The 19,047-nt window shown below is 36.1% G+C and overlaps 1 protein-coding gene across 1 annotated transcript in view; it reads right to left on the bottom strand.

The window, feature by feature from the left end:
- Positions 1-19,047, bottom strand: part of LOC136031523 (NFX1-type zinc finger-containing protein 1-like) — a 66,212-nt gene that overhangs the window by 20,727 nt on the left and 26,438 nt on the right. The window contains exons 7-10 of the mRNA XM_065711194.1: positions 15,158-15,301; positions 7,112-7,408; positions 4,842-5,300; positions 1,600-1,881 (exon numbers count right to left, since the gene is read on the bottom strand). Coding sequence (XP_065567266.1) covers positions 1,600-1,881; positions 4,842-5,300; positions 7,112-7,408; positions 15,158-15,301 — 1,182 coding nt within the window. The remainder of the gene's footprint in view (positions 1-1,599; positions 1,882-4,841; positions 5,301-7,111; positions 7,409-15,157; positions 15,302-19,047) is intronic.

Here is a 19,047-nt window from a genome sequence, read left to right as displayed (position 1 = left end):
ATGCAGACCCTTCCCTTATAAATGTACCAATTAGTAGACACGGGAAGATTAGAAGAGGACACTAGTGGAGGCGTACACTACTCTTGAGCAACAGCCATTCCTAATGTGTAAACGGGTATTGCTTCAATAATAAGGTGAATAAGAAAATAGAAAGATGCTCGCTCTACTTCAGCGTTTAAGCGATATTCGCTAATTCCAATTATTGCCAAATTTAAAATATCATTGTTATTGACAATTTTTTTTCTAAATGTATTTAAAATAAACTTACTCGTAAGAAAATGCATCCTAAAAGTTATTCATGTGCCCTACCCTACTGCTATTCTGGTGTCTGACCCCCTGAAAAATTTTCTGCGGCCACCCTTTCATACATAATACGATTAGAAGAGGTCATGCAGACCCTTCGCTTATAAATGTCCCAATTAGTAGACACGGGAAGATTAGAAAAGGCCACTATTGGAGGCTTACACTACTCTTCTCGCTCTACTTAAGTCATATTCGCCTTATTCCCACTTACTGCCCAAAATAAAATATCATTGTAACCGCTATTCACCGATTGAAACACGCCACCGCATCAATTAAGACTGTGCTCAACTAGTCCAACAGCTCTTTTCTGGTTGAAAAAAGTAAATAAAATTAAAAATCCCTATAGGACCCTTAAACCCGTTTTAAATTGTGCAAAAAGGGTGTGCTGTAAGAACTCTGCACCTTAGGAAACTAATATAGAAACTGCAGATCTAATTTTTCTGGTCTGCACTCAAATATGAATAAACTAGAAGAAGCCACTCCTTTAGTTCGTTTCTTATTAGTAGATATGAAAAGAGTAAAAAAGGTAGGGGCGTTAACTGAATGGTGAGGGGAGAAGATTGCCTTTTAGATTCGTCTTGTCTTCCCCCTAGATCTTTTTGCCCTTTTTGGCATATTTACAGAAGAAATTCATTCCGTAAATTTACACTTATGAGAAGAGGCATTAGCAATAGCGATAACGAACCTGTAAACAAGTATATTTTTTCAATACCAAGATGTGATAGACTTATCTTATAGTTGTCTACTACTACTTCATGCTTTTTTCGACAACCTATGCTTGCTTCTTAGCATTACTTAGTTGTGCTACGACCTATAGTTTGTCTTTTAATATAATCTCAAAACAACTGTTTTATCTAAAAAAGGCACTAGATCGCGCAATTTCCTTTAAAATGAGCCACTAAACAACTCACCACGATGTTCCAGTGCCAAGCTAGCTGCGGAGGAAAAGAATAAAAGAGAGAAAAAAGGATACCATATGCAAAGAACATCGTGGTTTCAATCACTTTTCTTGATTTTCAAGCCAATTTCCTCGTTATTCAAGCTAAGGGACGGTAAATTTCCTATATAGGGATTTTGGAAAAAGTGGTTCTAATAGTGTACTTTTGTTTTCGTCTGACTCCATTTTTAGGAGCTATGGGCTATTGTATTTCTTAGTATGGGACGTGATCGTCTCTTACTAGGTTACTAGCTATCCCTGCAACCCCGATTAGCCAAATGAGGCAAGCCGGACACTAATTAAGAAGTGTTTCAAACCAATGTGCTTGAAAATGCTAATACAAATGAATTTCCACCTACTTTACACTCGTCTTTTCCAGGGGTAATATGACAAGAGACTTCCAGCGTGTGTTTACATTCTTCTATGGTCTTTTTCACTTTGACTGGACATTTATATGCATCGATGTTTTTACCACAGGGTATCTTAGTTTTGTGGCCACATGAGAGCTCAAAGAGAATCGTCTCAGTGCAGGAGCCACATTCTTCCGAACATACACGGCGACAAGGGTGATTTCTCTTACAATGGTTATTTTTTCTTTCACACGGCTTCATGCAGACAACTTTCACATGATCGGGGTCTTCCTAAAATGAAAATAATTTTTCACAAAACTGTCCCAAAGATTAAGTAGAAAAATAGTATTGATAACAATAATAAGATTATTGACCTGAATATAGGATCAATTATCAGTAACTTGATTTTGGGACCCCAGAACATACATTTAGCCCATCTGAGGCATGTTTCCAAGGTCTAATTTGGACTGCCACTTCTTATTCTCACTCCTGAAAGCTACTGGAAATCGGCAATAAGTAGACATAGCTATAAAATGACGGGACGAAATTGGAATAGAAATAAGGCAATCGGGCAAGATCCTTGTCCTTCTCACCTTTAATATTTACGACCACTCCAATTACAAAAGACCATGCCCTTCTTCCGTTTCGAAACCAAAAAGTTCCAAACCTGAATTTGAATAATTAAGATTTATTTAAATATTATTAGCACTATTTGCCTTACTCAGGTCATTGCTAAAAATTAAGGATTCTTATTACTATTAAATAAAAAAAAAGTGTTTTCAACTGAAAGCAAGGAGCAACATTAAAACTTAAAACGAACATATTTTACTCCGTATACGAAAGGGGTAGCGTCCTCCTCGACGCCTCGCTCTCTACGCTCAAGTTCGACTCTTTCTCCCAACTCTGCTTTTTCAAACACTAAAAACTTTAGCGTAAAGAGTAAGGCGTTGAGGAGGGGACAATTCCTTTCATATACTAAATAATGTCTGTTCGTTTTAAGTTTTAATGTCGCTCCTTACTTTCAGTTGAAAAAACTTTTTTTTGAATTTCTGAACGTTTTTTAATTAATGCATATTTTGATTTTGGCTCACCGGATATGAATAATTAAAACAAAACTTGCATATTAGTTTTTTTTGGCTAACTGGCTTTCTCATAGTTTTGATCGGACGATTTTGATAAAAAAAAGGGTGAGGGAGGAGGCCTAGTTGCCCTCCAATTTCGGTTACATAAAAAGGCAACAAGAACTTTTATTTTTTACGAACATTTTTATTAGTAATAAATATACATAACTTACGAATTAACTTACGTAACGAACTTCTATATTTGTATTTTTTTGTTACATATATGAGGGGGTTCACCCCCTCGTCAATATCTCGCTATTTCCACTAAAGTTTGAATTTTGTCCCAATTTGTTAAGAAAGGCCCCTGAATCACAAAGGCCGTAGAATAAATAGTTGAAATTACTAAAAATAGTTTAGCATAAAGAGCGAGGTATTGTGGAGGGAGAAGAACCCCCTTATATATGTAATAATATCTGTTCGTTTTAGTTTTTAATGCTGCTCCTTACTTCCAGGTGAAAAAACTTTTTTTATTTATTTTATCATTGTTTTTTTTTTCTAAATAATGCTACAAAATCCTGAGGCCCCTTCATGGAAATTCTTTTCCCTCATGACAAATTCCTACATGGAAAAATCCTCCCAAGTAGCCCCCTTCCCCCTGACCCACTCACCCCCTCAACGTGAAAAAGTCCCCCTGAAAACGTCTGTACACTTCCCAATAACCCTAATATACGTAAATAATGGTCAAAGTTTGTAAGTTGCAGCCCCTTCCACGGGGACTGTGTTGGATTAAGTCATCCGAAAGATATAATTATTAGGTTTTTTGACAATGCTGAAAATAAATGGCTATCTCGAAATTTTGATCTGGTGACTTTGGGAAAAAATGAGCGTAGGAGGCGGTCTAAGTGTCCTTCAATTTTTTGGTCACTTAAAAAGGGCACTAGAACTTTTAATTTTTCGTTAGAATGAGTCCTCTTGCGACTTTCTAGGACAATCGGGTCGATACCGATCACCCCTGGGAGACAAAAAAAAAAAAAAAAAAAAAAAAAAAAAAAAAAAAAAAGTAAAGACGCATCTGTGATCTGTCTTCTGGCAGAAAACACAAAATTCCACATTTTCGTAGATGGGAGCTTGAAACTTCTACGGTAGGGTGCTCTGATACGCCGAATCTGATGGTGTGATTTTCGTTAAGATTCTATGACTTTTTATGACTATTATTTTTTATGACTATTTTCTAAAATAAGGCAAAATTTCTCAGGCTTTTAACTTTTGATGGATACGACTAAACTTGATGAAACTTATATATTTGAAATCAGCATAAGAATAAAATTGTTTTGATGTAACCATTGGTATCAAAATTCAATTTTTTGAGTTTCGGTTACTATTGAGCCGGGTCGCTCATTACTACAATTCGTTACCACGATCTGTTTGATTAAACGCTAATTAAGACCAACTACTCCACAAACTAACACAGGGCCTTACATTCTCGGGCAAGAACAAAGCAATTAGCTGAATGAGGATTTTTTTTTAAGACAATGATGTAAAGAAATTGAAATTCAGACTGTGTTAGAATAGATTCAAATTCAGTTTCATTTATCTAAAAACAGTTTTCATAGTATTAGCAAGAGCTTCATCTAAATAACGCTATCTCTTACAACAAAAAAAGGGGGGGGAAACAAACTAAGCATGATTAATGACATTCTGTTCTTTTATTCCGTATAAAAAGGAATAAAAGAACTACTGAATCTATTCATTCTGTATCAGTTGGGTTCAAACTTGTTGGTGTGTCGAGTTTATTGCCCCCTGGCTTTGGGGGGCGACAAGAAGAGGCAACAATATACTACATTTTTCATTAGCCAGGAGTGACTGTCCAAAGTTTCAAGTGAAATGGAATCTGCGTTCTCTCGGCGCTGGTATTTTCAAAGTTGTAATTGGAGTAACATTCGCGTCATGTATTTACATTTACTTATACCCTCAGTTGGTGCATATCACCTGTAAGTGTAAGAAACCATTCAGTACTTAAAAATTTTCACCTCAACGAGGCAATAACCGCGGCAATTGGCAATAACCGAAATTGTTTTACATTCTCATTTTATCCTTCAATTCAATGGACCCATAAAATATCTATTCCTAAGCTATTTGCATTAGTTCTGCTCATAAGAAAAAGACACTAGGATAAAGTATCAGACTTACGCTTGGATGACACGTTTTGGGACATGAGTGACCACAATCTAGGCGAAAATCACATGGCCTTTCGCAGCATCCCTCCGGTTTGGCTGAACAGCGTACTTTACCCACGTGACCACAATCGGGTATAATCTTATCAACAATTTCCTTGCAAATATACAGATTAGGGTCTACATGGCACTTCATTGTAGCACTATGACCACATGGTAAGCTCTTTTCGACTTTAACAAAGCATTTTCCACATTCTTCAAAGCAAATTTTGTCGCACTTATGATTATGGCTGCAAAGGAACCTTTCGCATTTCATTGTGCATTGCTTTTTCTCGTGCTCTCTGTCAATAACGTGACAAACACCTGTACAAATATGACCGCAAGAAAGTGGGGTATTACATTTTTCCATACAACCTCCCTCAATGACTTTGATGAAATCATCTCCTTTTTCGATAGTTGTGATGGTCCCATGAACCTTAAAAGTAAAAATGAATCGCTTTTAAAATAATGTTTCTGCCGTCCAGACTACTACTACTTTTACTTCAACTCACTGCATCACCAAACCACCTGATGCCAAAATAGCCATAAACCCAATTTATTCAACGAAATCTTCTGTTCACCCTCCCAATAGGTTCTCAATTCCCTTGAATCTTTCCTTATGAAATCTTCCCAGCCCATTCAGGTACGACCAGTTAATTTGTTTGGCCCTAGAAGGTTGGCTAACAAGGAAGATCTGTGACAATTTGCCATCCTTCATTTGTTTAATCTATGGTAATCTGTGTAATACTTATTGAATAGCATGTTAATAGACATGTATTATGGATAGAGAATGATTCCCTTTAGAAGCCCCTAAATAGAAGACAAAATATGATGAAAGAAGTTTATTTTTACAACTTCTGAAGTAATTACCAAAAAGTGTTTGTTAAAGTATTTTCTGTAGATAAAGATACCGAAGTTTGATTGAACACACATTCCCTATCCCTCTCTCTCTTTGAAAACAGATTAGCAAGCGGTTTTCGACAACCATCTAAGGACTTTGAAAAAGTCACATATGGCCTTTCGGCATGAAAAACAACGTTACGTTCCCTTTTCTAGGGGCTATCAGTGGTGGGCGTCTCCTGATATATAGAATGATATATGTTCGTTTCAAGTGTTATTGTCTTTCACTATTTTCATTTAAAAACTTGTTTTCTTTATTTAATTTCTATTCGTTTATCAACGTCTACCTAAAGCGTAAATTATTTCAAAAGCCCTACAAACGACTCAAACGTTAACGTTTATTTTGCTTGTGCAGGATTTTGATATGTCATTTTTCATCATCCTTACGATTTTCATATTTTAGCGTTAGACAACAATTTTACGCTCAATCGATAGCTGAGATTCCGTTTTTCCATCTACTAAATTACCTTTTAGAAATTCGTTCAGCTTTTTTTTTGAGATTGAAAAGCACACTGAAGAGACAAAAAAAAATATGCGAAAACAGGAATATCCTACTATTTTTGTTCAAGTTTAGATCATTGTATAAGAAAAGGTAAAAGTAATATCAAAACCATGGCTTGATAAATGGATAAGTCTGAAACTAAAAGTGAATCCAATGATTCACTTTTAAGCCTGTCTTGAAAAACCTGTAAGGAAAAACTTTTAAACTTTAAAAAATTATACCTGTAGGCTTGGGATTAAATTAGATATTTGACGCGGAACATGAACCTTAACCTTAAATACATTTTCCAGGCATATCTCCCTCCCCCAAATCGAGACACATGACGAGTTTCAGATATGCTATTAAAAATAGTTAAATTATGTTCTTCAGATTAGCCTATCCGAAACAATTTCAAAATCAGTTCGACTTCAAATAATGAATCGTTGATTATTGGTTAAAGACCAACCACAAGATCGGTCTTTACAATGGTATCGAAAACTCAGACAATTATCAGTCGTCTTGTTTTCAAAATAAATTATGCGCCTTTTGTACAATTCGTTTTTAACTAACTGGATTTCTACTAATTTCATAAGGACCCCCACCAAACGAATGGTAAATGTTGAAAATCTGATGAAAATAGACACGTCACCGCAATCCACATGTGTCTGAAGACACACCCACTCAACCACTCATACATCTGTATACATAAGAGAGAAAAAATATAAGAGTACGAATAAAAGTTGAAATTTACACAAAAATAGCAAGCAATTTTCAACCTTTCGAGAATAACCTATTTGAATTAGAAATTCAAAAAAATTATTTTTAGAGAAAACCAAGGTGGAAACCAAGTTCTATATTTTACTAACCTGACAAATAAGTTCGAAACCATTGCCAATCTGATTTTTGTCATTTAAAGATGTACGGATGCTTTGCCATATTTTACTTTTTGTGTCCAAGCTGTCCATATTACCAATGATGTAAAGACCATGCTTAGCACGAGATAAAGCAACACAAATTCTGTTTTCTATAGCCAAAAAACCGATCTTCGAATCTACGTTTGACCGAACAAGAGACAATACGATGATGTCGTTTTCTTCTCCTTGAAAATTGTCAACAACTGTTATCCGAACTTTAGCCAATGACTCGAAACTACGTTTTCTCAACTAAAAAAAGAAAATACCGTTGAATTTAAAAACTAAATTTTTTAAACTTAAAACTATACACACAAAAGCACTAAAGACAAAATTCAGAGACAGTATGATGTAGAATATCAGGGTACCGCTAAGAGTAAAATACTCCCTAGTACATTAATAAACTGTGAATAATATAATTGGAAAGATATAAGGGCAAATGATAACCCTAACAATAACTGACCCTTTACTATGAAGAGAAAATGGTAAAAAAAATTGGATTATCATTAAAAGTAATAAATAAGTGTCTTTTTGTTATATTATATCCTTGCAAGCTAACTTTAAAAATCGTTAAAAAAAAATGAAGTGATCTTAAATTTTTTTTAAATTGGAAACACTTTGTGTCCGAGCTGGCTATATTACCAACAATAAAAAGACCATGTTTACCACGAGATAAAGCAACATAAGCCCTGTTTTTCATAGCAAAAAAAAAAACGATTGTTGAATTAACGTTTGACTGCCACAAGAACATGTGATTATATAAGTTTTATCCTTTTGAAAATTGTCAACTGCCTTTATCCGGGCTTTACCCAATGACTCTAAATTACATTTTCTCAACTAAAAAAGAAAACACTGATAAAATTTAAAACAAAATTTTAGGAACGTAAATCATAGAGGAAAATGAGACTATTAATCTATAATCTCGCGCTAAAAAAAAATGTGTTTTAATTCAATTGGCTTATTTTTGTGGAATTTACACGCTTCTGTATTTAACAAAATAGAAAAATTTAAATAAAATCAATTTTGACACAACAAAGGCATCTTTGTATATAAGATGATGAATGACGTCATTTAACGTTCTCATTAACGTTCATTAAACGTTCTCATGACGTCATTTAACGTTCTCATCTCGTCTTTAATGACGTTCTCATTTAAACTAAAGAGTCTGAAATCAGGCAATGTAAGAAATGGATGGAAATTTTGTAACTATTTTCAAAAAAAAGCAAATGGTGTCTCAGGGAGTAAATTGAGAAACGCTGCTAAGAATATTAGTCGAAATGCTTCAAGTTTATAGAGAAGAGAAGGGGCTTGTGTAAGAAGTATCCGAGCGATTAATCATATGAATGTAAAAGGAATATAAGGTAAGTAAAAACCGGATTAAAATATGAATTAAGGAGGCGTTAAGTGGAGGCCATGGATAAAATTGCTGACGATCTAGAAGAATATATATATATAAAAATAAGTTGTCTATCTGTGTGTCTGTCTGTCAGGTGACGTCATGTTTCTGTGTCGACTGACGTCATGAAGTTAGTTGTCGTCATTTTTGCTATGACGGTGACGTCATTAAAGATATTTAAGACATATATGTTCACGTAGAAATCTATTAATGTTTGAGTTTAAAATGACTGATGAACTTACAATGGCAAAAGCCGATGAAGATGCTCAAAGAGTCTATGCCAAAAAACTTGCTGCTGATAGACAAAGTCAGAAAAGAAAGCGTGCCGAGGAATCAAAAGAACAGCAAGGAAACAGGCTTGAGGCCAAAGAACGCAAAACCGCGCAGTTAGATGAAGATCCACCTGGACAGCGAGAGTCAAAACATATCAAAACTGAAAATGAAAGCGATGATGATTGGGTTTGGGATTTTGACTTGGATAAGGTCACCGATGCCTACCAGATTTTAGTTAAAAAAACAAAGGTTCGGCGATATGTATTTCATAGTGAAGCCAGTCAGTCGACGGCCAACCTACCATCTTCAAAGATACCACGATAGGAAGACTCTACACCGTTAACCCCAATCAACATGAATGCTTCTTTCTAGGCCTGCTTTTGGTGAATGTATCCGGTCCGACATCCTTTGAGTATTTGAGAACTGTAAACGGTACTATACATGACACTTACCGTAGTGCATGCCAAGCTCTGAATATATTGGAGAATGACCAACACTGGGATAACTGCATCAATGACGCGTGCGAAACGTCAACCCCAAGTCAAATTCGTGCATTATTTGGCATCATTTTAACAACTTGCTCTCCATCAGCTCCTACAGAGTTACGGGAAAAATATAAGTCAAAAATGTCCGAAGATATACTCCATCGAAAACAGTTAGAGACGTCAGATATGACTTTCGATTTTACATCAGAAATTTATAACTACACTTTAGTTATTATAGAAGATTTGTGCGTACGTATGGCAAACAAACCTCTTCAGGATTTGGGAATGCCTTCACCTAACCGTATCGCTGCTGTTTCGACATGTGTAGAATTGGATCGTGAACAAAGTTACAGTACGAGTGATCTATTGTCGTATGTACAAAATAACATTTCCAAGTTAACGTCGGAACAAAAAGACATTTATGATACGATAATGCATTGTGTCGATAACAACGTTGGAGAAATTTTCTTTTTGGATGCACCAGGAGGTACTGGTAAAACGTTTGTGATAAAACTGATTCTGGCATCAATTCGATCAAAAAATGATATAGCGTTGGCAATTGCGTCGTCCGGAATAGCCGCAACATTGCTGCCTGGTGGAAGAACTGCTCATTCCGCTTTGAAATTGCCTCTGAATTTGCATTCTACAGAAACTCCCACGTGAAATATTTCCAAATCATCTGGGATGGGTAAAGTATTGCAGCAATGCAAACTTATTATTTGGGATGAGTGCACAATGGCACACAAAAAGTCGCTCGAGGCTCTGGATCAATGCTTGAAAGATTTGAGAGGGAAGTCGAAACCCTTTGGCAGCACATTAATATTGCTTGCGGGAGATTTCAGGCAAAGATTACATATAATACCTAGATCAACTCCTGCAGACGAAATGAAGGCTTGCCTGAAAAATTCTGATTTATGGGCACACGTAAAAATATTAAAATTAACTACAAATATGCGTGTCCGATTGCAAAACGATGACTCTGGTCAAACATTTTCAGATCAATTGCTGGCAATTGAAAACGGAAAGCTCCCAGTAGACTCAATTTCAGGACGTATACAACTACCTGCTGATTTCTGTAATTTAGTGACGTCCAAAAATGAATTGATTGAAAAAGTATTTCCGAATATTCTAAAAAATTATAAAAATAATAAATGGCTAAGTGAAAGAGCGATTCTCGCACCCAAAAATATAGACGTCCACGAAATCAACAATATTGTTTTGACCAAGATTCGAGACCAGGCAGTCCTTTACAAGTCAGTCGACACAGTTTTGGAACCAAATGAAGCGGTTAATTATCCATCTGAATTTTTAAATTCCATAGATCTTTCAGGGTTTCCACCTCACGTGCTACAACTAAAAATCGGCGTACCAATAATACTTTTAATAAATATCAACCCACCAAAGCTTTGCAATGGCACGCGACTTGCCGTAAAAGAAACAATGGAAAACCTAATAGAGGCCACAATCTTGACAGGGCCTTTTGAGGGTGAAGCTGTTCTTATTCCTCGCATTTCCATGATTCCAACGGATCTGCCTTTTCAATTTAAAAGATTGCAACTCCCAATTCGATTAGCATTTGCAATCACCATTAACAAAGCTCAAGGTCAATCATTAGAAAAATGTGGTATATATCTTAATACTGATTGTTTTTCCCATGGACAATTGTACGTTGCATGTTCGAGGGTCGGTAAACCTGACAATCTATTTATATGCAGCGACAATTGGACAGCGAAGAATGTTGTATATTCGCAAGTTTTACGCAGTTAATTTGTATTGTATCTATCTATCTATCTATTTATATAAAAACGAGTTGTGTGTATGCATGTTTGTTTGTTTGTAAAAAGAGCGTTTGCATATGACGTCATTATTAGTACATAAGGCTTTGTATATTAACAGACAATGGGAAAGTAAAGAATGTTGTATATTCGCAATTTTTACGTAGTTTAACTCCTGCAGACGAAATGAATGCTTGCCTGAAAAATTCTAATTTATGGGCACACGTAAAAATATTAAAATTAACTACAAATATGCGTGTCCGATTGCAAAACGATGACTCTGGTCAAACATTCTCAGATCAATTGCTGGCAATTGGAAACGGAAAGCTCCCAGTAGTGGGAAAGCCAAGAATGTTGTATATTCGCAATTTTTACGTAGTTTGAAACACATATATAAATCTATCTATATTCACAGGTGGGACATAGGGACACAACTACAATGGCGCGTAACTAATATGGCACGTAACGACTTACGCGCGCGGGGGGGCTTGGGGGGGCGCGAAGCGCCCCACCAACTAGGTGTTGGGGTGGCGCGAAGCGCCACCCCAACAGCTAGTATTGCTATATAACTCCAAAACCATGTAAAGAACGACGTCATCCGCTCAATGAGCCCGCTCCAGACTTTATAGTTCTCTAAGTTTCATAAGATTGTCTCTACAGACAAAGACCAATTTTTATCATTACAATTTACATTAAAGAAGAAACTTAAGCCCGTAGTAACCAAAACATTAAATAAAATGTAAATTTGAAACAAAAAGTCCATCATCATTTACATGACGATACAATACACGTATTCTTTGTCAAGGTGAAAACACAAGCATCTTTTGAAAAAATTGCTTCTCTGGGGCATGATGCTATATTTGAGTTGCTCCATAACCCGATTCCCTGTGATTTCTTCTTTAGTATTCCAACTAAGAAAAAACCAAAGGGTTTTCCTTATGCGTAATAATCCTTAAAAAAACAAGAACTGTTTGCCTATTCCTTTTTAATTAACAAAAGTTGATATTATTGATAGACAATGCAATAGCACTGCCTAAGAAAAGGGCAAACTGGGCTCCGTGCATTATATTGTTTTTGTTTACCAAATCGCATCTTATGGAAGTTGTCGTAGAGCCTTTAGAAGGGGCTCATTTAATTGGAAATTGAAAGTTCCAGTACCTCACAAATATTGAATATCTATTGGGGGGTTGGTAACTGCCCCCTACATCCCTTATTCCCAAAGAGTTCTAGAAATTGTTTCGATAGTCAGATTGTTCAGCATAATTGAAAAGTTCAACAAGATTGCCCCTGGAAATGACAACCCCCTCTCCCCTGACTAACCTTAGGGGAAGGGATGTAAGTTATGCAATATTCACATATTAGGTTCCACCCGTTTCTTTTCTTTTCTTCAGGTAAATAACCTGTTTTCCCTTCCGTAATTGTGGAAGGGTTAAGAGCAAATAGATTCTTCCACCGTCCCATGGTATATACTGCTCACATATGTTTGATTCGTTAATACCTCCACAACGCATTTTATTTGTTAATATATATGTAGATTTCCGAAATTGTACATACTATATTGTCTTCAATTTCTATCTTTTTTAGACACTTACTAATACAAACGTCATATAAGGATAAGTTTACCAGGGTTCTTCGGTAGATTTAGCAGCTGATTTATTATTATTATTATTCCAATCGGTCACGGTTCCATATTCAAAAATACGATAGCAAAACTAATAAAAGAATATATTTTTTTGTTTTTTGTCCTGTGGTGGCGCAGTGGGTTTGACCTTAGCTTGGTAATACGGGACCCAGAGATCGAATCATGCTGCAGGAATACATTGCAGGGCCGACGCAGGGACCTTAGTAGTCAAGAAGCGTTGTTAATCCGATACAATACAATACAATAAAAGAATACCAAGAAACATCATAAGACACGCTGAATCTGAAATGCAAGTAAAACCAAGAAGCAATTTAATTTGAGTGAAAGATTGTTCTTTTTCTTGCAACCTTTAACGGAAGTCCCCTCTCCCTGACTACAAGCCTAGTTGCAGGTAAGCAATTTAACCCTTATCTAGTCGGGTGGGGTAAAAATTATCCCATGTACTTTTGTTTTTGAGATTTCTCGATAACCCCTGGGGCTACGCCATCGTGGTTCCATGTAATCTTCAAACACTTCACGCAGAATTTTCGATGGGTCTGCCGATCTAAAGTGTCCATTCAGAAAGGAGGTTAAAGGGTCTAAGGTAGTTTTTCACCCCACCCAACCACTTAAGTAACAAAAAACTGATAACTCTCAGGGTCAAATATTTTGAAATCAGTTGTTGAGTCTGAATGGCTAAAATTCGACTTGGGAGACTATAAGTGCACTACTTCCATAATTCGTATATAGCAATAACTAAAAGTCTTGAAATCTTTTTAGTAGTAAATTTAGCATTTTTGCTGTTCCACAAGTATTTCTTGCAAAGAAGTTTAATATTTTTACCCTCTTTTGTCTTTCCCTTTCATTCCTTACTTTTCTAGGAAGTCTTGGAAGAAGAAATCCTTATTATTCTTTTTCCTTACTTTTCTAAGAAGTCTTTCTTTTCCAGGAAGTGCTTTGATTACATAATGCAGAAAGAACTTCACCCCGTCTGAGTATTTGACAATCGACGCAATATTCGTTTCCTTCAGGGGTCAATGTGTGTTTAGAATGTACATCCCTTCGATGTCAGCCAAGTACGGACTGAAAATACGAATCTGACTGATGCCCGTACCTAGTACATATCAAATGCCTTCATATATTGTGACAAGACAACCAAGATGGTAGGCACACAGTCGATTCCTACCCACGCCTCTTTGACTCTTAAACATAAACAGAAACATAATCGCGGACAAATGGTACTCCTCGATTGAGTTGGTTGACGAGCTGAACACAAAGAATACTACCTACGTTGAAACTCTCAAGAAGAACAACTGCGAGATCCCAGCAGCGTTTCTTCCGAACAGGGATAGTGAGCCTGGCTCCTCAATCTTGGGCTTGACTCAGAAAAAGACTTCAATCCACAACACAAACACCACAGATGCAAACTCAGGCAAGCCAGAGATTGTCGAGTTTTACAACTCAAATAAATTTGGCGTTGACAGTCTAGATCGAAAATTAGCCAACTACAATACCACCGGTCGTTGTCAGCGCTGGCCACTTGCAATCTTCTTTGCAATGTTTGATATTGCTGGCGTAAACACAGGAGTACTTGTCAACACAGCAAGAAGTCAAGAAAAGGTGATCAAGTGCCGACAAATCCTCGCACAGTTGGGACCATTCCTTACGAAGCCTCATTTTATGCTTAGAGTATCCATCAACTCCCTTCCTCGAGTGCTTCGAAAGTCAATGTCCGATATTGTTGTAATGGAGTATACAGGTAGTTCAGACGCTGAACTTTCACATTCTGGCAGCAAAAATCAGCGCTATAGTCTATCTCTTCATTCAGGTTACCGGAAGACGACTAGGGTCTACAGCCTCTGCAAAAAGGGGTGCTGTAAGGACCACCTCAACGAAGTTTGCCCAGAATTAATGTAGATGATTCGTTTTTATGTTAAACATACTGTATTTGATTGTATTTGGTTAAAGCTAAATTTCAAGTGCCTGTTTGAAATACTTTTTATTTACAAGCGTTTTTAGCTACTGTGTAAATATAAACCCCACCGGACCAGTTGCGTAACAAATAAAAAACCGACCAGCTAAGGGTTAACACATTGCTTATTTGATTCCTATGGACACCTCACTTGTGTTCACCTTAACTGAATGTCCAAAACAATGTTTAAATAGTCATATGTTATTCACAATTTAATGATATTCAGGGTGTAGCGGCAATAACAACTTTCATTGATTAGCTTTTACTGGATAAAAACAAATATATAATTGCAATCTAAACAAAATCTTAAAAATGCTCTAGCTCTTATTTATTTCATATCCGATTTTTCTCAACAGCACTTAAACACAAGAAGGATTTTGTTTCTTGCATAGCCTATATGTCTCCGTTGATTTAGACACTAGAAATTTGTTTCAATTCCTTTTAAGTAGAAATAAATTCATTAAAAAGAAATAACATACCTGCATAAGAAAATGCAACTGTCCTGAATAGGTTGTAAGTATCGTTATCTGATTAGGCAAATATCCCTGTTGAATAAGGTACCTTGAAAGGCCTAACGCAATTTCAGCTTCGTATGGATTCAAGTGCGATTGCGCCTCAGTTTCCTATAAAAAATGTAAAGTTAATATAAAAATATCAGGGGTGCTACAAAAAAAAACAAAAAAACAATTGTGCTACAAAATACAAAGTCTCATATTTGGGCAGAGAGGGGAGAGGACAGTAGAGGGATTAACCAGATAGGTATATGAGACTCGAACTATACTTTCAACCCTACTTTTATAAATTTTTGCAATGGCTGGGCTCTTAAGACCAATCTTCTAAGGGGTTTGAAATGCCAAAATCCCTACAGCGTGCTTTTACTATGGTATCATGGGTAGATTTGATCACAAAAAGATCAGTTTTAAAAAACTGTTATGGAAAACATGACCTTTTTTACTTACCTATTTTTATCACAAAGACTTATTATGTAGAATCTATTGCAATAAATTGTAAGCTAATATTAAAAGCTCTTATCTTTTACTTTTTTTAAGATCGGCAACAATATTGATATTTCTGTGGTTTTCCTGTGTTGTTGATAATTATCTTTTTTTCCGTAATATTACTGAAATCACAATGATTATGAAAGGTATAGAACTGAATATTGCAATAAATTGTAAGCTAAGATTAAAATCCCTTATCTTTTGCTTTTTTTAAGATCGGCGACAATATCAGTACTTCTAGGGTTTTCCTGTCTTTTTGATAATTATCTTTTTTCCGTAATATTGCTGATACCACAATAATTATGAAAGGTATACAACTGAAGGATCGCAAAAAGCTGAACAAACTTTTTGCCTTTTCCTTCTTTGTTTTGCCATTTCTTCTTCTTCCTTTCTATCTTCTTTAGATCCTACCTTCAGCGATGCGTCTCTTACTTAAATTAAATATTATCACTAAACACCACTTACATTTGAGTTTTACAAATTGTTGGGCAAAATGACTTGAGCCAAATTATTGCTGCACCTTATAGAGCATTCTAAACAAACTGAAGAATAAATATCCCCCTGTTGTAAGGTCTCCTTCCTCCATTAGAGACCCAATTGTATTCTTGCACTGCTGGTAGGTTACTGCTTATGCACTGCTTATTTTATTACGGCCTGTTGACGCAAGCTAAATTCAAAACTAATTGATCAATATCGAAATCGTTATTTCCGAAACAAAGTGGAATATTATTTTGAGTATCTCTAAACACTGCTTTTCTACCTTCACTCCGATCTCCGATAAGAGAAGTAAATTAGCCCTGTTTTTTTTTTTTTTTTTTTTTTTTTTTTTTTTTTTTTTTTTTTTTTTTTTTTTTTTTTTTTTTTTTTTTTTTTGTTCACCGTGTCCAAACTGAACACACTTGGCTTAGAAAGGCATCTTTTTTAAAGAGAATTGAAGTTTTTTTCAAGGGAGAGATAAAGCAGCGCTTAACCGACCACAAATGAAAAAAGAAGTACTCTGCCTAAAAAGTTATCATTTGTGTCACATACGATACAGGACGAGATCTGAGAAAGGTAGCATTTAGGAAAACTGAAGAACGTCATCGCTTAAAGCCTATTTTGACCTAATTTTATATTTTTATATTTATATATTTTGACCTTGGAGCTTTCCGATTTAGAAATCGGAAAAATTAAAAAAATGAGGTATTTTTAACTTACGAACGGGTGATGGAATCTTAATGAAATTTGAGGTTTGGAAGAATATTGTGTCTCAGAGCTCTCATTTTAAATCCCTACCGAATCTGGTAACATTGGGGGGAGTTGGGGGGAACCTAAAATCCTGGAAAACGCTTATAGTGGAGGGATCTGGATGAAACTTAGTGGGAAAAATATGCACAAGTCCTAGATACGTGATTGATATAACTGGAACGGATCCGCTCTCTTTGGGGTAGTTGGGGGAGGGTAAATTCTGAAAAATTAGAAAAAATGAGGTATTTTTAACTCACGAAGGAGTGGTCATATCATAATAATCCTTACTAAGGATAAATCCTTAGTAAGAAGAAAAAGTTTGTAAGATTAGTTTCTTTTGTCGTTAGATTAGGCATTTTTTAGATTAATACTTATTCTCTCGCTTCTTATACTAGCTTATTAGAAAATACAAGCTTATTAGACGAGCTTATCAAAAACTTTCCTCAACAAAATACAATTCTTTAATAAGAAACCGGTGAAGAGACTTACTACAAGTTTAACCTTATCCAGTCTCATTTAACATGCCTAAAGATGGTTTGTCTAATTTTCCTATTCAGTAATTGTATTAACGACGCTTCTTGATTACTAAGGTCCCTGCGTCGGCCCTGAAGTACGTTGTTACAGCAAGGTTCGGTCTCTGGGTCTAGTATTAGCCAAGCTAATGTCACCCACTGCAACACGACAGGAAGAATAATTTTCTTCTTGGAGTCAATCTTTTCGAAATTAAAAAAAAAAAAACAAGAGCTAACAGCTCATATGGCACTTGTAACGAGGCCGGAAGAGCCAAGAGCTCATATGGTATGAGCTCTAGCGAAATTTAAAAAATCAATAGATTGATTTAAAAGGAAAATCAGAGGCTTAATGCCGGTCAGGATTTAAACAAGAGCTCTGAGTCACGAGGTCCTTCTAAATATCAAAATTCATTAAGATCCGATCGACCACTCGTAAGTTATAAATACCTCATTTATTCTAATTTTTCCTCTCCCTTCAGCCCCCAGATGGTTGAATGGGGAAAAAAACTTTATCAAGTCTATTTGTGCAGCTACCTGACACACCTGCCAATTTTCATCGTCCTAGCACGTCCAGAAGCACCAAACTCGCCAAAGCACAGAAATCCACCCCCTAACTCCCCCAAAGATAGCTGATCCAGTACGGTTACGTCAGTCACATATCTACGACATTTTCTAATTCTAACCACCAAGTTTCATCCCGATTTCTCCACTCTAAGCGTTTTCCAAGATTTCCGGTCTCCCCTCCAACTCCCCCAATGTCAACAGATCTAGTCGGGATTTGAAATAAGTGCTCTGAGACACAAGTTCTTTCTAAATATAAAAATTTAATTAAGTTCCGATCACCTGGTTCTTAAGTTAAAAATACCTAATTTTTTCCAATTTTTCCAAATTAACAGCTCCCAGCTCCCCCAAAGAGAACGGATGCCTTCCAATTATTTCAATCACGTATCTATAACTTGTGCTTACTCTTCCCATCAAGTTTCATCCCGATCTCTCCACTCTAAGCGTTTTCCAAGATTTCCGGTTTACAAGATTTCTTTTTCAGCCCTCCAACCCACTATATCCTCAGATCCGATTCGAATTGAAAATGGAGCATCTGAGACATAAGATCATTTTATATATCAAGTTTCATTAAGGTCCGATCACCCATTCGTAAGATAAAGATACTTCAATTTTTACGTTTTCTAAGAATTCCAGCTCCCCTCCAACTCCCCACAATGTCACCAGATCTGGTCGGGATTTAAAATGAGAGCTTTAAAGTGCAAGATCCTTCTAAATATTAAATTTCGTTAAGATCTGATCATTCGTTCGTAAGTTACAAATACCTCATTTTTTCCTATTTTTTCCGAATTACCCCCCCCCCCCACCAACTCTACCAAAGAGAGCGGATCCGGTCCTGTTATATCAGTCACGTATCTTGGACTTGTTTTTATTCTTCCCACCAAGTTTCATCTTGAACTCTCCGCTTTAAGTATTTTCGAAGATTTCCGCCCCCCCCCAATGACGCTGGATCCGGTCGGGATTTAAAATAAGAGATCTGAGTCACAAGGTCCTTCTAAATATGAAATTTCAATAAGATCCGATCACTCCTTCGTAAGTTAAAAATACCTCATTTCTTCTAATTTTTCAGAA

Source organism: Artemia franciscana, chromosome 9 (assembly GCF_032884065.1).
Source record: "Artemia franciscana chromosome 9, ASM3288406v1, whole genome shotgun sequence".
Lineage (NCBI taxonomy): Eukaryota > Metazoa > Arthropoda > Branchiopoda > Anostraca > Artemiidae > Artemia > Artemia franciscana.
The sequence above is the reverse complement of the archived record's forward strand: the minus strand, read 5'-3'. Positions and strand labels throughout refer to the sequence as shown.